This window comes from Ctenopharyngodon idella, chromosome 14, assembly GCF_019924925.1.
Source record: "Ctenopharyngodon idella isolate HZGC_01 chromosome 14, HZGC01, whole genome shotgun sequence".
Taxonomy (NCBI): domain Eukaryota; kingdom Metazoa; phylum Chordata; class Actinopteri; order Cypriniformes; family Xenocyprididae; genus Ctenopharyngodon; species Ctenopharyngodon idella.
The window spans coordinates 8,590,241-8,614,446 of record NC_067233.1 but is presented as its reverse complement, the minus strand read 5'-3'; the positions used below and the strand labels follow the sequence as shown (position 1 = coordinate 8,614,446).

Here is a 24,206-nt window from a genome sequence, read left to right as displayed (position 1 = left end):
TATAATATATGGAAAATACATATAAAAAAAAAATTTTTTACTGCTTCAAGGCTTTTTCATTTCACTCACCATTCAGCATGAGAAATGAAACCCTTCCTGTTTATTGGACGACAGAAAATTCAAGCAGAACCCAATGTACCTCTGCTTAGATTTTCATCAGACCTTTTGTTCTTGCAGAGAATGGAAATCTATACACAGAGCAAAACAAACGACTCAGAATCAGCAAATCAAACAAAACAACAGAGGACCTGATAAGTCTTCCTCTGGCTCACACAAAATGGACAGAAAATGCGCCACCCAGGTTATGGAAGTGAACTGTGTTGGTCTGTTCAACTCATCTACCTATATATGAAGAGATGCTTAAGAGAAGAAAACCATCTTTCCTTCATGTGATGTTATTTCCGGACACGCATAACTTAAACAATTCTGAGAAGGGTATCTGTTTGACTAATATCATAAAGCTACCCTCTTCCTCTCTCTCTCTTTCTCTCTCGCTCTCTAAGTGGGAGGGTTAATACCAAGGGGGAGGAAGCCCTCTTATCCGTGACCCCCAGAGTCAGGGATACATAAGCAGCATGAGGGACTTGGGCTCCTAATCCAAGGCAAACAGCCCTGATACAAACCGACTCTGTTCACACTCATTCTACTGGACTTCCAATTCACAAAAGGGAAACGTGCACATTACGGCGGGATAACTCCGACAGAAACCTGCCCTCAATCTCAGCCGTGCTGTCACACACTTGCACACAGATATACAAACACATTCACAGCCACACAGCCGCGCACACACACACAGACACACGCGCGCGCACCGAAGAGCAAACAGTCTCTCTCCCTTTCTCTCTCGCTCACCCACTCTCCTCTCCCTCCCATCCACACACGCACACCACTACAGTATATCAGCTAGCGACTGGCAGGGAAACGGAGGGGAGAGCAGAAATGAATGTGAAGATCTTGACGCTGGTGATTGTGCTGGTGGTTTCTCTGCTGTGTTCAGCCAGTGCTGGTAAGTACGGAGCGCGACGGCTGTTGCCTCCCTGTGTTTATCTTTTTCTCTCTGCTGTTAGCCTTGGGCTTGGGGATGGGAATGGGCAGCTGTAGTTGATCAGTTACCCAGCGTGGTTAGCCTTCTGGGGCTGGGGAGAGGAGGGAAACGGCACCTGGCTGCGCGCTGTACTGCACTGCAGAGGTTTGGCTTGTTATTGTGCCCATTTAATGAAGTTAATTGTGCCATTGGTGGATTACTTGCCGACTTTACTATGGCATATGTTGGAAAATAACTGCGATGATGATGATGATGATTCTTCCTGGTGTCATGTAACGCTTGGCTTTCTAGGATTATGTACTCCTGGATGTCGTAAATGTAAGGTGTTTGTCTATACGGTATTGTGGTGCATGGAATGAGGTGTTAAAAACAGCAGATGGTTGTATAATTTGGATTTCACAAGGAAAATGCTGATATGCTCTTGGCACTTGCGGTTCCTGTAGATGTTTAAAGGTGGATTTGATCCATGTCTTTTGGGCTGTGCCACATCATGGATGGATTCTCAGTCTCTCTGGGCTGAAGCTACATAGATCAGAGTTCTTGTGCTTAACCTCCATATGATTTATTCTGAAAACAATCTGCTATTGTGCTGTTATGTAATTCCACCATGTTATTTTTCATCTACCTCTACATTAAAGCCTTTTATCAAAGATGTCACACAAGTCTCAAAGCTGTGAGCTCGAGTCAGGTGACCAGTGGCCACCCTGCAGATGTGATGCAGGTAACAGGCTTGTGTTAAAAACAACTGTGGCCCTTGTGTAAACGCTCACATTTCTCTAAAGTCCAACTGCTGGGAAGCATGTGTGTTTGAGAGTGTGTGCATGTCGAATGGCTACTTGGCGTATCAAACGGCCCCTTACGCCCTGCGTTTCCACACACGTTTGTTACAGAGACGCTGCTATTTTGGTCTCTGCACGAGTAAATGGGAAGCAATTACCTTGCATTACGGTCAGTGTCGTTTTTCACTCTCCCTGCGTGTGTGTGGAGCCTGATCCTGATCCTCGGAAGGACAGGCTACTAACGTGTGATCCGGGTCAGACTGCCTGCTTGTCGCTATTAGTAGTATTATCTCCATCATGAGATGGGGGTGAGGGAGCCGCGGGGAGCCGGAGCTGCGCGCTGTCGCGGGAAGGTGTTGGAAGCGACTCGGTGTGTAGGCAGCGGGTGTGAAGCCTTTCATCTTCAGACAAACGCTTTTCCAGTACACTGGGAGTTTGCTGGAAATTGCCATCCGTCTCAACCGTACAATGGGGGTGATCTGCGCACTGCTTTCTCGGAGGTTGAAAGAGGGTGGGGACGCGGAGAAGTCATGGTGCAACAGGCGACAGCGGCTTCGCTACCGCAGGCATTGAGTGTCACCCAGCAGAACGGCTGCGGCCCTGCTAATCTCGTCTGCGCATACCTCAATCTGCTCGTCTTGTAATGGGCTTCCCCTAAAGAATGGGCAAATCTTGAGCGCATTGAGCCATTCATAATTCATCCTGAAAGCAATCTGTCTTCCACTCTCAAGTCTGGTATGTAAACACTTCATATTGTGGAAACAGTTCAGGCACTCTGGGTTGTCAGTCCGAGTCCGGTATCGACGCCTCATCTTTCAAAGTCACGGAAGCGCGGGATGAATCCTTTCAAAAATACAGTCTCGAGAGCAAACACGCACATACATACTCGCACAGAAGTCCTGAGATGGTGTAATTTTAGCTGCTTGGTTTGTCCTCTTCGTCCAGGTGAGGGTGTGGAGATCAGATCTCGGGCATTATCTGTTTGAAATCAGCTCTTTGGAAAAGGGCGATTTCATGCGAGCTGTCAACAACGCTATTAAACTTTGAAGCAGCGTTGGAGATCTTGCGTGGGCTTGTCGCTCGCTGTGCATCCTGGGTCGGCGCGAAGCCCTTGCAAAACAAATATTAGGCTCATTAGGAAATCTTTAGCCACACAATGTTTCTTTTTAAAAGAAACAGGGGGAAAGAGCAGGATATTTTGTGAAATAACATCAGTGGCCCTGTGCTAAAAGCATGCAGGAAGCATTAAATCATAATTCCATGAGTTCACTTAATGTGAAGAAGGTGTTTGCGGTTACGCACTTGATTATAGGGGCCATGGAGAGAATACAAACAGGCAAACTTTTCCAGATGTCCAGCGATAACATGATAATAGTGTCAAAGCAGCATAAGTGAGTGAGATGAGCACTACATAAAGGTCATCACAGGATTATGGAGAATCATTCAGCGGTGCTTTGAGGCATAATGGTTTTTTGGCCAAGTTCCTCTCTCTTTCACAAGCATGCATGCACATACGTGCACATACAGAGGGTCAGTGACTCAGATCTATTTTATGAGTAACCTGGATATCCTCTATGGTCTCACTGTATTGACTGCAGTGTGATTTGTCAGAGATAAGCAAATAAACTACTGTATAAAGAAGAGTTTAACGTGATGTACCAGTATGAAAATATGAAATACTGTCATCATTTACTCACCCTCCAGTCATTCCCAACTCATTTGACTTCCTTCCGATTCTGACTACAAATGAAAATATAAGGTAGGATGTTGACGCTGCTTTTTTTCCCATGCAATGAAAGTGACAAGGCTGTCAAACTACAAAAATGAACACAAAACTCCATAAAATTATCATAATCTTAATCCATATGACTTATCAATTATTCTGAAGCCTTTATATACCTTAGTATGAAAAAAAGACTAACATTTTATTTGTTGTGCAATTGGAATATGTGCATATATTCAATATGTGCAAATGCACCATGTTTACATACAAACATGAATGAGCTATGGTGGTGAAGATGATAAGTGAATCTTAAATTAAATTTACTTTGATATAGCATCAGTAGACTTGTATAATTCACAAGTCATATGGACCCCTTTTTTGATACCTCCATAGTGGAAAAGAGCACCGTGGACACTTTTGCTTTTGAAGCATTCATGTAGCTCAAACAGTTGAGTATGGTGCTAGCAATGCCAATGTCGGTTTGATTCCCAGCGAATGCATGAACTGATAAAATGTTTACCTTGAATGAATTGTAACAAGTTCTGGATAACAAAATTAAGTGTTTCACGAAAGAAAGAAAATCAGTTGGATTGGCATGAAGGTGATCTATTCCCTGAACAATTACTACTTTATATTAATGTATATACTGACATTTTTTTTACATACATAATACCCATTCAAACAGATCAAGCACAGGGTCATTTGCAGTCTCTGCCGACTTGTTGCACCATTTTATAAATAGTTCATAAATATCTGCTCGGAGCTGTGGAAGTGGTTATTTTTCCGGCTACATGGCTTGGCAGGGCAGAACCAATAAAACGGCGCCCTTTATAAAACAGAGTACATTTTCTGAGCTCTATTATAACTCATGTGGTAAAGACTTGGGGTAACCTTTGAGAAAAGCTCCCCAGTGGCAGTACAGTGGATGTCTTGACATATGTGATTGCTATAGGCCAGCATAATGCAATTCAGAGCACTCTGAATATATCAGATCACCTCCACCATCAGACTTAAACAGATGTAGAGGAGGGTGCTGATGGAGGAGAAAGAAAAGAAAAAAGCAATTGTACAGCCTTCTGATGTGGTGAGGAACACAGCCGCTAAAATATTAAAAGGTCTTTAAAACTTCACAGCTGGTGGTCTTCCCGAATTTGCAGGTGGACAAATGCGGGGAACATAAAGGGCCTGGTGCCAAAATTGCTTCAAATGGATGCTTGCTCACTGCTCTCTCTCAGAATCACACTTCTGCATCTGGCTAGCTACATGCCTCCAGTACCCACAAGCAAGCTGACAAACCATTAGCTAGGCCCCTTCCTCTAAACATCAGAAAACTTATCCCTTCAACACCCCCAAAATCTCCCTCTCTTTCCCCAACTTTTTAATTAAAGCCACATATACCGAAGCCTCGCTGCGTCCACAGGGGCCCGATATTAACCTGATTTATAGCTCCCTTTTCAAATATTAAGCATTACGTTTATTGTCGTTGCTGATCAGATACGATCAGAGTGGACATTTTTATGAACAGCAAGGCAAAATGCTGTATAAATATTTCAAGCAGGGGAATAAATGTGCTTTAATTATTTTCATGCTCAATTTGAAGAGCAAGGAATGAAAAACACAACTGCAGCACACAGGCATGGTTTTGTTCGCAGTTAACGGCAGAAAAATAGCACATTGTTGTTTGTGCTTCTATCGTGAGCTTTCCCAGATTATTTCAGAAGTGTATCACATCAAACCATTAGCCTTGATTTAAGGCTTCTGCTGTGGGTACTTCATTAAATCTTTCAGAAACAGAGCTGGGGTTCTGACTGCTCTGAGCAGTATAGATGAGAGAAACTGACTGGATTGTTTATGAGAAGTGTTCAAGAGTTTTTGGAACACTTTACTGATTCCCCCACTGGGACTACCCATAATTCCAAGCCTCAAGGTACAAGATATGTGTTATGCCTTCAATTTTATTGCACTAAATCTTATACCGCCAATACAAACTCAAGCCTTAATGTTTCTCATCTCTTTAATAGAGGGCGATGTGCATTAAATATAGCACCTCTGTACATCTATTGCTTATGAAGCTAAAAACAATTCTGATAAGTATATTGAATGTCATCCAATTTGTTGTAAAGACACTGCATAGCTGATAGGAAATTGTTTTTAAAATGCCCAGAAGGAACAATTCAAAACTAAAAGATATTAAGTGCCAAAGCAAATCTTATCATATCATTTTCCGTCTTTCATGTCTTCAATATCACGTCTTCTCTCCCAAAACATACTAGTGAAAAACATCATCTTGAATTAATAAGTCTTGTTTGTTAAACTAGCATGCAGAAATTGGAACCGGATTCTGTAAATACATATACAATTCAGACAGAGAGTTTACTCAAACATTGTGAAGCTTTACATTTAATCTTATTCTGCTTAAACACTGTGGTTAATATACCAACATACATAAACAAAAAAGGTAAATGAACTGTCAGTAATTATATACGGCCTGTAACTTGACCCACAACGTTACTGTGAGAACCAGGGCAAATATTCTAAAACAAAAACACTCCATCACACAACACAAGCATCCATTCACATCTGAGCTGTTAATCATGCACCATCAGTCCGTTCTCATCCATACGACACATATGTGTCTTTTCATGACTGATTGTTTAGTGTGATCTCAGCTGGAAATATCCCAGCATGCACCGGTTGACACTCCTTTCAGTAGCTAGGCACCGGGCCCAAAGCAGGAGAATTGAAGCTATACCATCACACATCCACTTTAAAGACAGTATGCATGCGGGCTCACAGCTGACAGCACAATAGTAAGGGGTGGATGTGGTTCATTACCGATTAGAGAGCCCTTGGAAATAGACTGCTAGAGCATCCCGTAGCTAAAGAGCCAGCACTTTCTTGACGATTACCAACATGCTGAGTTTGAGCCCATCACTGCTGACGAGAATATTCAGGTCTCGATCGTCGGAGGTAAATCCTCTTTGAGACGGCATGCTGTTTTGCCCTGGAAGCCAATTCAGAAGAAATCGCACTTAAGATGCTTTGCATGATCGGCTCTCTTGATTTTCTTGTACTTAAAGGTCCAACCTGCAGTAACCTCTACCCAGTGATTCACCCCTACCAGTCTGAAGTGCTGGTGCAAGAACTTGAGCAAGTCTTAATCAGCCTTCTCCCCTTTTTTCGTCTTTTCTCTTTCTCTCAACACATCATTAGCAGTCAAGGCAGCAGCTGTAGCGCTTTGAACCTGCAGCTCTCTGATCATTCGGAACCGGGCCATTTCTAACCACATTATTATAGCTTAGCGCTAATTTGGGTCATGTGTAGTTTGCTTGCAAGGCTGCACACCATCTGAGGGTGTCAGAAACGATCAGAGAAAAGAGCGGTGACTAGAAGCTTCAACCACTTTTATCAGAGCGCTGCTCTTATTTTCAGTAATGGAGCTCAAAGTGGAGGTGTGGGAAAGTCTGTGAACTTTTCGTGCGATTTTGTTCCTCAGCGGAGTTGCAGAACACAATGCACGCCTTCATTTTCTACTGCAAGCCGTGTGCTATCACAGCAGCACAATGCTGAATATCAAACAGCCCCCGTTGTGATGAAATACAACGACTGGCCTGATGGACAGGGAAAGGGTTAAGCAATCTTACTGCCTACCTCCACCTAATAATGGACCAGTGCTGAAATTTGTAAACTGGGAAACCTGATCCATTCCAGCTGACAATGTCATTCTCTTGCTCCTCAGTGAGTGCCTTTCACAGCGGCTGCCATGGAAACGTGGTTTGAGAGCACGTTAGAGACTGGTACCAGTTTATGCCAAGGCCCTGCACTACTGGTAGGCATGCGATAAGCAGCGCCGCAACTCCAGGCTTCAAAAGGCCAGGCTGCTGATTTCAGATGCTGCTCAGGGAGTCTTACTGGCTTCTTTAACATAATTTCCATATAAGAAGTAGTATATTTAGGGACATAATAGCACAGTGTTAGGAAATTTAGTGTAACAGGGTCTTATTTATGAGCTAGGCAAGTGATTCATACTGGGGTTTCATGCTAATTAACGTGTCTCATTCTAGGCATAATGCTCATGATCAAGTGTGACTAGCTAAAGGATAGTCTTAGCGGGCATCAAATTGGCACGCTTGCGTGTGGCGGAGAAAAAAGCAGCTAAGTGTGGAGCTCTCTCTCTTTTATTTCATTGAATGAATGTCCTCTGAGACACTGGGGATCACGCCTCTGACGTCACGCACCGTCAGCTATGGTTACACCCCCATGGGACTCCACGCCTCTTCTCGCACATATGCAAGGCAAAACAAAGCACCAACAGTCACGCACACGCACATTCATTCACAAAATGCTTTTTGGAAATTATTTGGCCTCACACACAGCATAAACGCTGCACCTTTCTGTGTGAAACTTCATACATACTGTAAGCTAAAATGATTAATATGCAACCGGGCATCAATGAGTGTGTCTACAGCAAAATGATGAGAACTATCAGAAAAAACAACAGATAATGGAAGAAAACTTAAAATCATCTCTTTTTTTTCTGGTTTTGAGGTTGAAACATAAACAGATATACAAACAAGATGTGCATGCATTAAGGAAGCCACCAGGACACAGAACAGTGAGGCCAATTCGGCTAACGAAAAAAAAAAATCTGATTTCATTAGTATTAGTACATCATGTTTGCACATATATTTTTGTATATTTGGCCATTTCTGTAAAGTATTAACAAACAAAACCACACTTTTAAACCAAACTTTATCTAGCAATACATATAAATCAGTTCATTTATGACCTTACACATTGTTTGCTTAATAAAGGCACAATATGTAAGATTTTAAGAATAAAATATCTAAAAACCACTAAGGCAATGTTGTTACATTATCCCAAATGTTTCCAAGAATGTTTAAATCCACAGAAATAAGCAATTTTAACCAGGACACCGAGTGTGTCCATGCGTCGCCTATCAATGACATCATACCCACGTTACCCTTGATTTCCGGTTTTATTTTGTAGAAATGTCTCAGGTTACGTATGTAACCATGGTTCCCTGAGAACAGGGAACGAGACACTGCATTCAAACGCAGTGTAGAGTTCCCTTTCAAAAGGGAACTATGGAAACACCAAAGACGCTTTCATATATTATGTGTTTTATTAGACAGATGAGCAACTGTTTGCATGGATACATTCATCTACAGATAACTAATCATGATATATAGCTCAACACAGTAAGTCTTATTATTGAAAACTTGTTTTCTTGATTTACAGCGAGTACAATGTTTTACCATGCCTAATATAGATTTAGCTTACTGCAGTGTGCATTAAGTGTCTCATAGTAGCAGCCGAACGAACGCAGAGTAGCACTATAACAACTTTCAACACACAAATGTATCTAATATGATAAAACAGTGCTGCTTTACCCCACATATGCTTGACGGGAAGAAGCGGAAGCGGTGACTGCGGCATAATAAAAGTTCCGCTGCTTTCGAGACGTGTCACGCTCGTCTCTCATTAGCAATCGCTCCAGCGGCCTCGTTTCTGCTCGTTTATTTAATTATATAAATGGGATCTGTTTAGACATGCTGTAATTCTTAAGATAGAGCCACACACAAAACCTCATTAGCTTCAGGCTGCTATTAAAAACAAATGATAAGAAAATACACAAACCTCCATAACAATTTCTGTCACCTTTGACTTAGGATGTGGCTGCGTTGCCGGTATCCATTATGCATGTTTGTGGAGACGCCCTTACAAGAGCTGTTATGACTGCAGTCTCAAGCTGTGGAGAGAGCGAGAGGCTGGATGTCAGACAAACACCTAGGCACGATCCTCTCATCATGTCTACCACTGCACCCATGTCTCCACAATAAATAAATGGGGTATGTCAAGCAGAATATTCTGTAAACACTGACAAATAAATCAATACTCCTTTATAACGTTGCACAAACAAACTAACCAAGCAAGACGGTTTTGATTTGCATAGATGGAGCAATTATATTACACATTGATTGGTCGTTGAATTTGATTGATTTAAGATGGGTGGTGGTGGAGGTGCTAGAAGGGCAAATGTATAAGCAGAGATAATGCATGTAGTACAACCAGCCATAAATAAGTGTTGCCCTCTCCTCACCTGGTTCTGCTTTGCGTGTAAGTAGATCTAATCTTTCACTTCCTGGAGTAGTGAGTAAAAGATTAGATCCATCTGGTGCCCCAAGCTTAAAGGTCTTCAGACTAGCCTAAACTTTATATCTATTGGAAGTCACGGCTCTTTATTTTTCATGTTGTGTGTTTGTACAGGGAGTGTATTGTAAATTTAGGCCAGTCAGAGAAATTCAGTAAACCATTCATCAGATTGTGCTCGGCCCTTTATAAACGTTGCCTACCCTGGGCCTCTCTCTCCCTGTCAGGAAAGTGCTGGGTGATGGATAACTCTCTCGGCTAAAAGGCAGCCCTGGGATTTACAGGGACACACTATCAGACACAAGGTGTCCAGCGGAGGTGAGGCACGGCGAGGCAGTCGTGTTAAAAAGTCAACATAATGGATGAACCTAAGGAGTGTGGTACTAGAGGATGAGATGGCAAAGATCTGGCTATTTATCATTAGCCTGGAGGAAAGCTGACCAATCTGGACACTTCCTGTCAAGCCACCATCTCTGTGGGAGCAAGTTGTGGTGACTTCAGCATTTCAGTGTTGCCAGAATTCTCACTTTTTTTCAAACTTAAATTGATCAAATGGCTCCCAAAGTCATGCTTAATGGGAGAGTTCACTTAAAAATGAGAAAAACAAAAATTTCAACATAGGCTCATTAAAATTTTGAAAAACACAACGACACAATTTTCTGCAGTTTCCAGCACTAGTGGCAGTAAAACAGCAACAACTTTTATTCATTTTCACACAAATTATGATTACAGGGGCAGATTATTGATTAATAAAGTACTACATTTTTGTGTGTGGTTCATTATACAATATATGTTATGACCTCAAAGCACTTCTACTATAGTGCATGATTTGTAAACTAATAAATTTTGAACTCCATGGCTTTTCTGATGTAGTAAACTTGCTCGGTAGCTCACCTGGTACCCAAAAATGAAATTTCTGCCATTAATTACTCATCCTCATGTTGTTCCAAACCTGCAAGACCTTTGTTCATCTTCGTAACACAAATTAAGATATTTTTGATGAAATCTGAGGTTTTTTTTTTTAATCTCCCATAGAAAGCAATGAAATTACCACATTCAAGTTCCAGAAAGGTAGTAAGGACATCGTTAAAATAGTCAACGTGGCTACAGTGGTTCAACCTTAATGATATGAAGCGACGAGAATACTTTTTGTGCACAAAAACAAAACAAAAATAACGACTTTATTCAACAATTTTTCCTCTTCCCTGTCAGTCTCCTATGCAGCTGATGCAGTGAAGTTAAACCATGTAGTCACGTTGACTGTTTTAACAATGTCTTTACTACTTTTCTCAACCTTGAATGTGGCAATTTTGTTGCTTTCTATGGGAGATAAAAAAAACCTCTCTCAGATTTCATCAAAAATATCTTAATTTGTGTTCTGAAGATAAAATGAAGGTCTTACGGGTGTGTAACGACATGAGGGAGAGTAATTAATGACATAAATTTCATTTTTGGGTGAACTAATACCCTTGAGACCTTTTAACCTTTTAGCACCAGACATTTCCAAACTGCCGTGATATGTACAACAACCAACATAATATAATTACGTGCCACATTCAGAGAAACTGTTTTTATTCATACAATGAACGTCAATGGGGTCCAAATCAACACTGCACCACAATGACTTTCATTGTGTGGACAAAAACAAACAATGAGACACAGGCCTTGCTCGAGTCCCACAGAAAAAAAGTCATACAAATTTGGAACGACATGAGGATGAGTAAATGATCACAGAATTTTCATTTTTGTATGAACTATCACTTTAAGGGTTTGACGTCTTCAGATAAGACTGCTGGTATCGTGAGAAGCATCTATTGGAATGTTACTTCCTGACTTGCTTGTCATTAGGTGGTGAACCTGGAAGAAATTACGTTGGTGAGAAGGAGGCCCACTATCAGTGCCATCAGATCTAATGCAATAAAGGGGCTAGAGCGTTTTCATCCCTGAGTGGGTCTGGTAAACAAGCAGCAAGTTAGAGGAAGATCCCATCAACATATGCCATCTATTATAGTATATCCACGGTTATTGCTCCTGTCACTTTGTATTCGCCACGAAGCGTGGAAAGATACGACCCGCAGAGCAACACAAGGAGCTATGCAGATTGAGAAGAAGCCAAGAGTCGTAAAACAGACAATGGAGTCATTCTGAGTGCTTAAAATAGACCTCCCTCTTCATCAGTCCAATGCATGTCTTGAGTTAATTCATAAACGCTGTTCTTATCACAACCAGAGATTATTTTTAGCAGCATTCTTCTTGTTTGCGGCCTGGGATGACAATTTTCGGAGAGATCTGCTCCCCTCAAAGCTAAGCGGGCAGCAAATGCTGCCTGTCAGATGGTGATGGCAGGAAACATCTAAATTGTGTCATTATGGAGAGGTTTATGACAGACGCTGATAGTAGAGCTGCGGTGATGTGCTGCGTTCAGCTCGGCCAGGTGTAATTACAGCCTCTTCTGCCTGCCTGGCTGAAAAACATTGTGTTTTTGCCCCCTCAGAGACATTTCAAGACTATTCCTCACGCCGTGGTGAACAGTATGTTGGGTTGAATGATTATGGTACAGAAAAAGCAAAAAGACTTCTGGCCTGTTTCTCACAGCTGAGCCTAAGTTTTTTAAAGGACCAATCGGGTGGGGGAAATTTCTGATCACATGGAGCCTTTTTACATGTTAAACCCCTCAGATTAGAAAGAAATGTCTTGAATGCAGACAGAATGTGTAAACTTGCTTCATTCATTTCTGGAGAAAAAAAAAAAAAAAAAAAACAGGAGGTTAATGCTCAGATTAGCAGGCCTGGTGGATTTAGTGTGGTTTCCTTTTTTCATGAGATGTTGAAATATGCAATGCAGTCTTTTTGTGGGGCAAATGAATTAGTCCACTGTTCGCCAAATTAGTCCGCTGTGAATGTGTCAGCTAAAGGCGATTAGTTTGTAAATGTAATTTAAGTCAGGAATTTAAAAATATAGTTTGGAGATTTTTAAGTCATAAGCAGACTTACAGGCAACGTGTTTGGCCTCACGTCGTCCAGTCACTACATGTACTACCCGTCAAAGATTTAAGTCATTTTAAGGCTTTAAGACTGTATGATTACCAACTCAATTCATATGCTGTTAGCTGCTTGAAGCTCTCTGTGAATAAAAACAAAAAACAGACTGTCATGAAGAGCAGAAAAATAATAATAATGAAAAAATACATTTCAGTCAGAGCATATCTGTTTTTCCATGTTACCCTGTTTTTCTCTGTTAGCCATTAGTTATTGTGTTTTCCTGCCGGAAAATTCATATTAAGCTGTTAGATGTGTTTTGGAACATGTTTGCTGGTTTCTACCTGGTCCAAGCAAGTTTTTAGCTTCTTCAAGCTGGTTTGTTTCTCATCCAAGATGGCCTACCAGCTAGTCGGAGTTGGTCTATCAGCTTGAACCAGCTAATGACCAGCTAGAAACCAGCTACCATGTTCCAAAACAAGAATCTAGAATGTTTAGAAGGTCTAAAATTGAGCTCATTCTTACAAAGACTTTGTTTAATTCACAAGAGTTGCTTGTATTATGATTTAAAAAAAAAAAAAAAAAAAAACCCTGCTCCCTGTTGTCTTCTTAATATAGGTTGTCTGTCACTCCCCAGGGAGATGTTAGGAATGTCTTGACCCAACGAGAATAATCTCATTCAAGTTCTTGCTGGGAAAAGGTTAATGGGATTCTCTGTTTACTCTGTAGGATAGGCATTTGTTGAGCTCTCACTGAAAGATTCCTTTTTAAAGACATTTCTGGCGGCGTTTTTTTTAATGCGTTGGAGTTAAAGACAAACATAGACAAAAAAGGTTAAGGCAGAAAGATGTATGCATAAAAGGGAGATGAATTTGGAAGAACGGGATGAATTATCTTCATGCGCTTCAGCGGAAAGAGGATAGTGTGGTATGTGTATACTATGCAATGAAGGATTGGAGAGCAGTGGCCTGGAACGGGAAACATAACTGATGATTGACCAAGCACGTTTTCCCATTCATCCCCTTCAATAATGTAGGAAAAGACGGGACTCATTGATTCTAGTTTCTGTCATTAGGAAGACTGGGAAGTTTCCATGGAAAGACATCCAATCCCTATGATGAACTCAAACAAAACACCCTTAGAAAGCCAATTCAGGACTTGAATGGGAGATCACTGACATCAGATAGTGCTGCATAGATCAAGGTCTCCCCAAAACCTCCCAGAATGTTTGCTCTCCCCGGAGGACTTGTTTGATTTTTCTAAAGAGGTGAGAGGTTAGAGACGCAGTGATGTGGATCAAGCTGTGGATATGAGATGGGCTTAAAGGATCTACTCGCACTTATTGAGAGATGACTGGAAACATCTGAGCACACTCACAAGCGAGCAGTGTAGTTCACATAGATGCACAGACAAATATGTGTTCAGGACAAGCGCCTCCCCAGTGTTCTGGAGACAGATACTCCTTACATGATGAGAGAAGTTCAAAGTTTTGTATGTAAACAGTGTCCGTGACTGTGCTGAGGGACTTTTTTGGTAGTTTTTGTGCAGCAATAAATTGTTAATTAAGTTTCTTAAAGTTGAAGTTTGTAATTTTTAAAGGGGTGGTTGAGAAGAGGAAGAGTTGTTGTAGTAGAGTGTTGTTGCCATGCCGTCATTTTATGCCGGACTGCTTCACAAACGAGGGTCAATTCAATGCTGGATTTGCACAAAAGATTAACATGACAGCACATGCTAGTCGATGAGTTGAATCAGCTCCACAGCAACTACATAAATCCACTAACCATTCAGAAACGTCCAGATGCATTCTATAAGTTGTAACTTCTTCCTGAGGCTCTCCATCAGTGTCCGACTCCGGTTTGAACAATGTAAGGCTGAACACCGTTATCGTCATTTTGGCTGCGTGAGATTCTCCGGCTTTGTTGTTGTTGAGCAACCGAAACGCAAGCTGTTAAAGCTCCGCCCTCTTCTGAAAAGCAGGCCGGGAGCAGCAGCTCATTTGCATTTAAAGGGACACACAAAAACGGTGTGTTTTTGCTCTCACCCAAATAAGGGGCAAATTTGACAAGCTATAATAAATGATCTGTGGGGTATTTTGAGCTGAAACTTCACAAACACATTCTGGGGACACCGGAGACTTATATTACATCTTGTAAAAGGGGCATTATAGGTCCCCTTTAAGTTAAAATTATTTGCCCTATTTCAACTTAATATTATTTATATTTATTAATATATTAAGATAGACAAGACGGTTCTCCACAAAAGTGTAAACACTGCTATTGTGGTGCTATCAAAAACATTGCTCTGTCTTTTTTTTAACATTTTGACCAGCCCAACACAGCAACTCTAGCTCAGCCACTGTTGTGATTTTGGGGCGGGGCTAAGTATTTATCCTACCAACAGAAAAATGTTGTTTGGAGACATTATTTTTGTTCAGAAACATTGTTTTTTGCAATTCAGTTTATCCAAAGTGACCCAGTATTTTGAAAATAGAAAAGTGCATTTTATCATTTGTTATTTTATGTTAGGTTTCAGAATTCACATACACTTTTTCTGTCTACAGGTCCAATGGCCTCCACCGAGCATAGCAAAGAGGTGGAGGAGGTGGGCAGCATGAGGACTCCTTTGCGGCAGAATCCCGCTCGAGCCGGCCGGAGCCAAAGACCCTCTGGCTGGAGGAGGAGACGCCCTCGACCCCGTCTCTCCCATAAGGGGCCCATGCCATTTTAGAGCAAGGTCAGTATGACATTACTGTACCAATGCAATAGCCTAAAAGCAACAATAAGAGCAGAACAGAATGAGTAGCCAATATGAAAAAACAAATCTAATTTTCATCTATAAATGGAGCAGGTCTGGATAGGCCTTGAGGGAAGCACCTGTCTCAATTTCTGAAATATCATCAAATACAAACTGAGGAGGGTTGGGAATGCTGGAGAATAACATGAAGAAAGGGAGACTGTGATTGACAGAAACCTGCTCGCTCATTCACTTCTTTCATGAATTATAGATTATTCTGCTGGCACAGAAAAACTGCATGTCTTTATGAGATTACTGGACTTTAGACTGCCAGTTTCTGTGGTCCCAATCTTCTCCAGCAGATCTACAAAACCCATACAGAGTGGAATATAACACAGTGTAAATGTTGTATTATGTCTGAGTCAACATGTTTCCATTATCCTGATAATGCCAATTAAATTCCCTATCCAAAGATAATATTCCAGAATCTCATCTGAACCACTTCAGCTATTTCTTTCTCATAAAAAGGTTATTTAACTTAATGTCTAGATAAACAATTCCTCAGGCAACATTTTTTTTTTTTTTACGTCTAATAAAAGTTTTTTTTCTCTTCTTACAAACATTGTCTCCATGAAATTTTCAGTGATGTAGCACCAAAGCCTGTATTTTAATGTGGTCTTTATTAAGGAAACATTCAAGTTACAATGTCAATAAATGAAAGAGAACTGTATCTGACAGATCTTATCAGCACGGTTACGTTTTATTACTTAAAGGCTTCGTGCTGAAATGCTGACCCACAGATTTTCCAGTGGTTTTTATATATATATATATATATATAATATATTTAAAAAGGATTAAAAAAAAAAAAAAAAATCAGCGGATGGCAGAGAGATATTCAAGGACTCATTTTTTTTTTTTTTTTTTTTTAACACATAGTCCACAGAGTAAGATGACTAAAAAGGATACAATGACCCCACAAGAGTTCACAATACAAGCCTGCAGAGTCCTGCCATAAATTAACCTCATATAAGACCAAAGTCTATGGACAAGTCAGCTCTTTATGGCACAGTTAATCGTCTTTAAAAGCTGAGAGATGAAGGCAATAAAAAGTGAGAAATCCCAAACCCTCAAACCCTGCTATAGAAAATTAAAAAAAAAATTCAACTTGGTAAACAATTACTATTCATTTGCCTTATCAATCTAAGGGAAAACACTTAGACTTTGTCCCCAGAGATGGCCACAAAGACCAAAGCCTATGTATGTACTCCCATCCCGACCAATAAAATGCACAGATTCTTTAAGTGATTTGGGCAGTCAATACTTGTTTTGATCCCCAGAATACTGGCAGCACAATGAGGGGAACTGCAGGAAGTTGTGTAGCTCCATTAAATGGAACGGCTCAGTGACTCACAATGTAGAGTCCACAAACAGCACTTCAACCCCAAACAAGACGAAGATTTCTCTTTCATTCGGCTCCTTCTTCAGCTCCCTTCATGCCGTACTAGGGTTCAAAGTTCACGTCTTTTAGCACATTCACCCACATTCCTTTGGGCTCGCTTTGGTGAACTAGTTCGTTTGAGGCGACTAATGTGCCAATCAAGCCTGCGGTACCAAACCCCAAAATTCTTCTCCTAATCCACTCACAGTTCTTTATATCCACAATGTGATACATTTACATTTATATTCATTTCCTTGACAGACATTTTATCGCTAAAGAGAACATGTTGTGATAATTACTGTACGACACAGTACAGTAAATCAGTCCATGGCCCAGATGGGACTCCCACTAAAGTGTTTGACCTGCATCTGGCTTGTGTACAACATCTCACATTTTGTGCAGTGTGAGAAATGTAGCCTCACACTTCATCATCTATGGCTAAAACAGGGCACAGACTGACCGGGGCAATTAACTCTCCTCAAGGGCTGATAACAGACAGAGAACCACCGAATAAGGCCACAGTGGAGGCACTTAAAAGGCTTCTTTTTTTCATTATGCAGCACCACCGTGCCTGCAGATGAGAAGGATGTCAGAGAAGGAAATCATTGCTTGAGTAGAACTGAGAACTTAAGTTAACACCAAGAGGATGACTTGGAATTAGACTGACTTGTATTAAATAAGTGTTTATTATAGAAACTTTACATCCGCATCAAAAGAAATATTCAAAGTTCAAAGTTAAGCTCAATCAACAGCATTTCATAGTTGATTCAATCAACATGGCATTGTTAATTACCACAAAATAAATAAAAGGAAAAAAGTTAATGGAAATGAATGGGCCCAATTTCTGCAGATTTATAATACAAAAAATTTCAAGCTAACATCAAGCTTGTATTAAAGCTTGTTGTTAAAACTTGTGTATTATTTTAGCTCTCATCATTTTTACAATTGTCTTACCATTTTATGCACTATGATGTCCCAGCAACAAAAAGTTGTAAAATTGGACATAACTGAAAAGGTCAGCATTAATGGTAAATTTTTTTTTCCACACTAAAATCATGTTAACATTCATATTGTTTTATCTTGTGTCTGTACTATTGAAACGGTGAGTTTTTTAGCTTTAGGGATTGGCTCTATTCATTGCAACTGTAAATGCCTCACTGTAACCCAGATGTTTGTGGTATAAATAAGTTTTGTGCCACAATAGCTGTTGATTAAGCTTAACTTACCTGAAACCCTAAATATTCCTTTAAGACCAATCAGTCTAACTAAACAACACAGTGGATGTGGCTTCTTCATTGTGGATGCTCCAGGAAGTAAACGGAAAAGGAGGTTAAAAGCTCAGCTGAAGATTATGAGAACTGAAGGTTGTGGTAATAGAACATAAGCAACACAAGAATGAACAACCTGTTACAAGATCCAGATGCCACAACATATAAGAGGAACAACACATGTTGAGAGACCCCCTCTTCAAAGACTCCCTAACACAAAGGCACTGAGCAGAGAGCTAGAAATTGGAAATCTGCCTCATTAAGTACCAAGGGGGCACACTGGATGATTAGAAAACAACTGCCTGACACAAAGTTTCTCTTTTAAAGTGCACGCAGTTGGCTGTTGTTGGTATTTTCTGACAATCAGCATGATGTCATAGAGCACAAAGTTGATGAGTCACAAACAAAACATGGTTCAGATAAGAATCACTGGTGCTGCATTGTACATGACTCAAACAGAACTATGCAGGTGTAACACAAAGTAAAAAGATGGTTCTTATCGCTCAATGGGCACTGTTGTACTGGAAGAATAAAGCTCATTGACAACTACAGTATCTGAAATCATTGTAAAGTCATGAACCAAACAATAAAAGATGACTTCACTTCCTTGCTCAAAGTGAAAAACAGAAACAAAATTCTAGTGATATACTCCAGATGCATGAATTAGATCAATTTATAAAAGGCAGAATCCTAATCATCATGGAACCTCATAAGTGACAGACTTGACTCTGCCATTCATTTCGGCATTAGAATTTTGTTAAGCTGAAGACGTGATAGCTTAAAGAGATGGTCCTTACTGTCATTCCAAACCTGTATGACTTTCTTTGTTTTGTGGAACATAAAAGAAGATATTCAAAATAATCTTCTTTTGTGTTCAGCAGAAGAAAGAAATGCATACAGGTTTGGAATGACATGAGGGTGAGTAAATGATGACAGAATTTTCATTTTTGGATGGACTATCCCTTCAAATAAGCTTAAAAATACATACTGTAGGACATATAAATACTGAGTAAAATAAACAGTTCCTAAAATAACGTATCTTGTAGTTAGTTCACCTGAAAACTAATTCTGTCATCACTTACTCACCCTCATGCCATTCCAATCCTGTATGCATGTCTTTCTTGATGATCCATACTGCATACTGAAAGAACTAGTTTGATGATGTTTTTGAGTAAACTTTAGGATATTTAAAACTTTGATGACTAAACCGTTCTTTTCTCAGCTATTACGTCAGGTACCCACTACCTGTGCCAATTAGTAAAAGTACAGAAAAACCCTGCATTGTACCTTATTCACGTCTCTTTTCTTTTGTCCACAGGCACAGCTTAGAGTGCCCTCCCCCTTGGTTCTGATTTCTATGCTCTTCCTTTGCCTTGGGGGGCCTTGCAACAAGGGGCCTTTGCTAGCCCAGCCTGAAGAGTGATGTCCATAGCACCTGCTGGTTCTTCAAGCAACTCTTCTTCTGTCCACAAAAAACCAGGACAAGCCACTCACCCTCAGCTCTACGAAGAATTGTGGGCCGGGAACAGGGGTGGGGGGTATTGAGCCCGAGCTATCAGATTCTGTCTCTCTCTGTCTGTCTCTCTCCTCCTGTGGTTTTCCTCATTTGCTTTCTAGAGCCCTTTCATGGCCACACTTTGCATGATGTGTGAGCAGTGGGGAGCCTGGTCCAAACAGTTATAGTTTGAAAAGCGTCAGTTTCTTCTCCGAGGTGTGTTAGTCCCATTCTCTTCAGCGTGAAGGTGACCACAGCGCTTTGTCCCATTGCTACATGTTGGCAACTCTTGGCTTATATATGGTGTTTATGAGGGAAGAAAGTGGTAGGGACACTAAAATAAGGCACAACTAAATGCTAAGGCCCATTATGGCCAGGTCAGCAACATTCATTTTTTACATTTTGCACAATTTTATCATCTGCCTGCAACAAAGAAATGGACAGTTAGCTTAATAATAGCATCAATGAGTGCATTTACATGACAAACCACTCAGAAAACAATGATCAAAAAGGACTTATTCTAGAAACCTGACGATGAAAGAAACCATGTTTAAAAGAGATAAACTGTGTTTAAATCGAGTTTTGGCGCCAAAATGTTGACACACAAAGTATGCACCTCCAGAATGCAGATTGTGCATGTAAATGCATTCAGTGCTGGTTCAGTTATAATTACCTCTAAAATGTTGAATGAATATAATTCATTGGTACATCCATGTTAAACAGCTTGATTGCATCTCATTGTGCTGTCCAATGGCCATTACACTTCATCCTACCAATGAGCCTAAGAGTTGTCAGGCATCAGAAGCTTAAGGATAAAGCCACAGTGTCTCATTATCAGAATCACACTCCACTTCCATGAGCGTGAGATCATCTGTCCTGAGCCCTCTTCTCCTCCCCCATGACACACGCTGCTTTACAGCAGAGATACATGACTGTTAACTGGCCAGGGTGATCTGCTTCATAAGGCGGACCATCTCTCCTTTTAATGAAGTGCCAAATAGCAAATCTACTCCACAGTGCTGCCAGGAGAAGAAAAGTAAACATGTTACCTCTTATCTTGGGGGAAGCATAACATCTAACCACATGTATGCATTTTGCCATTTGTTTGAACATCCAATATAAAGGCAATGGTAGCATGGTTTGAAGACATTAGACCAAAAAGAAACAAGAAAATTCCATACAGATCTGATGATTTAGCCTGAGATTGTCCCCTTGACCGGATTCTTTGACTGACAGAACTCTATGCCTTTATTTGACATCATACTGGAAATAATTTCTTGTTTAGTTCTCATTCTTTTGGTGTTATTTTTGTTATATTTCAATTCATTTCTCAGGGTGCTGTGACAGAAGCCTGTATGGTCTATATTACATGCATTTATTTAAGAGACACACATTATTTGTATCCGCACCATTTAGCTTCATGCTTATGTATCTGCCACTTTAGCTACATATTCAAACTACGTTTTTACAAGCCATTACTGTTCTCTCCCCAGTGGGAGCAGTTGCCTTTTGAGTTTGAGCCTCTTTAGCACAGACGGCTACGACGGTTATTAAACCCCATTGCTAATCGGTTTTAGATTGGAATCACTAAAAAGTCTGATAGAGCTCACAAGTCAAATTGGCATAGAATGAGCACACTACCTTCGCATTCGACTGATTTATGATGTAATAATCTATAAATAGGAGCAACCCTTGGCTTGGGCATCGTCAAACCTTCATAACCTTCAGTAAGACACAAATTATGAGGCAGAGATAAGAGGCTGTTAGCTACACTCATTAATTAGACAACACAGCAAGTTATTGCAAATTAGCATTTGAGTCCCTCCTCGATTTCCTGTTCACTGTTTGTCTGTGGATTTGGAAACAGAGAGCCGTCGTGTTAACCCGCAAACACCGCCTCGCGGCAAAATCAGATCTTCATAAGAGAGTGCCTAAAAACCACAGTGGTAAAACACCCAGCCGAGCTCACCTCGATTAAAAATGTATCAAATCTTAGGGCACTGTGAATACTAATAATTCCAGTCACGCCATGATTATTTTATACCCTCTCAGACAGAGATGTGGATTTCATTAACGCTTTCTCAGAATGGCAGTGCTCCCGAGAGCTCTGCTTCATGGATCAGTAGGTCAAAACGCAGAGAAGATCTAAGTTTGGGTGGCTGAGTTGCCGTACACTCCGTCTGAAGAGTCTGTTAGAGGTGCAGAGTAATGCCTGTATCCACACTGTTGTTCATGAATGTATCTTCACCATCCTCACCGGAGCTGAGCTGCCCCTCCAGGAAGGGCCATCGAGCAGTGTTTCAGTTCAGTTCAAGCCTTGAATAGTGAAAAACTAGCCCGTCACTGCTACATACGACAACTGACCCGATCCCACTTCCCACCGATGGTGATGGTTATCTGTTTCATCAAACATCCAAAGACAAATATGACAAAATCCAAAGCTTGCTATAGCAGAGACCCCTACCAATCACTTGGCTTTCCTCCAACAGTTCTCTGTACGGACATGCAAGGCTGCACTTTTTGCAATTTCATTATGCTGCTGGAAAATTAAATCCTGAAAACAAGTCTTTTGGCATGTAATGGTTTTCCAGTGTCTTGTGACAATTAAATTGACTGATTCTTGTCTAGCTGGTTGTCCAAAGCTTACTTTTCAATAGAGTGTGGAAAGCTGTATTTTATTTTTGTGTGTAAGGCCGTATAAAAGTGTAGAAAAATAGTCTGCTGCACAATATGTCGTGGACACAAAAAAGCTTTCTCACCCTCCTCTGCCGTCGAACTCGGTCCCCGTCAGCACATCAGATTAATGGAGCTTGCGGCACCAAGAGTACAAGCACGTCCAGACTCAAAACTGAAATGGCAAACACACGCATTATACTTACAGAGCACAAATCATTTTGTATAAATGTTTTTGTTTAAAGAGCTCACATGAGAAACTCATTCCTACTCTATCATGTGTTTCTGCCCAATTTGGCTTCATCATTAGTCCTATGCACTTGTACGCACATTCTACTTGATCATTCAGAGGTCTTTTGTTTGAGTACAGACTTTTGCATGGGAGAAATGTATCCAGAAGGTGTTTGTATGTTGAAAACAGAGCTGTGGAAAGTGAAATGAGGTCCAAAGAGTTCCCTTGCATCGTAATCGTTTAGAGAGGAAGGATAAAAGCAACGAATACAATACAAAATTCCTCTTTACCATTGTGATTCATTACATTGGTTTTACCAAGACATTCATTAGGGCACACAGAAAGAGAAAAGACCCATTTGGCCGATTGTTTTCAATTAGCTCGTCACGGTGCATGAAAAATGTGGCGACCAGATCGAGTAACTGAAATCCAATCCCAACAGTTCACAAATGTCCACCAACTGGTTGGGATGCTAAGAATGATCTGATTATTCTGTTGCTTCAAACAAGACTTCACACCCATAAAGAGCTCTAACCTCTATCCAAAACGCATCTATACACACGGCCTGTTTGTTCAGCACACCCATCCATTTCAAATCTGAAAATCTGTAGTCAGGCCTGGCATTTCAACAGTATTAGTAGGCCATGTGAAAAGCAGCGTAATGGCAAGGTATTATTCCTCCTCTTTATTCCTGTTGGAGGTGTGTGCTCATCAAACTCACCTGGCCAAATGTACAGTCCCTGTCTCTGTTTTGATGTTGACCTGGGCAAAAACAAATGAATAAATAAATGAATTAAACAAGTGTATCAGAAATGGTTGAAATACTGTGTACATATTTGAACTTTTGGTTTCTAATTTATAAAAGATAAGCTTTAGCTCTTGGAGTACTTATTTTATTTTTTTCCTTTCATGCGTAGCTTTGTGTTTTTATTTTCTATTTCTGTAAAGTGTGTAAATATATCTTTATGATAATAAGTAATATTAAAAATCTTATTTTAAGAAACAAGTGTGAGTTTGTTCTTTTTATAAAATATATAATAGTATATAATGTGTACAGACATGTTAAACTATATTTTAACTAGATGGAGAGTAAATAAATAAAGAAGAAGTAGATTATGGTACATCATTTGCTATTTATAAAAACACAGGCAGAATGGGCATTGACAAATTGGTTGAAACTGACCCAAACTGAATCTCAGCATAAACACAAACAGTAAGTTAAGAAAAAAGAAAATAGCACTTGCTTTAACCAACAAAAATAAGAAAACTTTTAAGAATTTCAAAAACTAAATTCTCACTACTCATTTACCATGATGCTATCCCAGATGTGTACAACTGCCTTTCTTCAGCAGAACACAAATGTTTTTAAAAAGAAATTTGAGATCTGTAGATGCATACCATGAAAATGAATAATAAGAATGCTTATTTTTGAAACTATACTACTCTATATTTAAACAATATGATAACAGTTTTAGGAGGAAAAAAAAATGTCAAAGAGAAAAGTGTAAATTGCACAGTCCAATGAGAGGAACTAGTGTGTGATTAAACCTTAAAAAAAAAAAAAGGCCAATACACCAACCAACTTTGGAAGATTCTAGCAAGAAGTCTGATGAAACTGCATGGTCAACCCAGGTCTGAGAGGAAAACATTAAGAAAATGTTAGTGACT

General features: G+C 40.3%; 1 protein-coding gene across 1 annotated transcript; it reads left to right on the top strand.

The window, feature by feature from the left end:
- The first annotated feature begins 587 nt into the window (after window positions 1–587).
- apln (apelin) lies at window positions 588–23,544 on the top strand. Its single transcript, XM_051860080.1, has 3 exons — window positions 588–1,006; window positions 15,260–15,432; window positions 19,457–23,544. Exons 1-2 carry the CDS (start codon window positions 940–942, stop codon window positions 15,424–15,426), a joined length of 234 nt encoding a protein of 77 aa, XP_051716040.1. The 5' UTR covers window positions 588–939; the 3' UTR covers window positions 15,427–15,432; window positions 19,457–23,544.
- The last annotated feature ends 662 nt before the right edge of the window (window positions 23,545–24,206 follow it).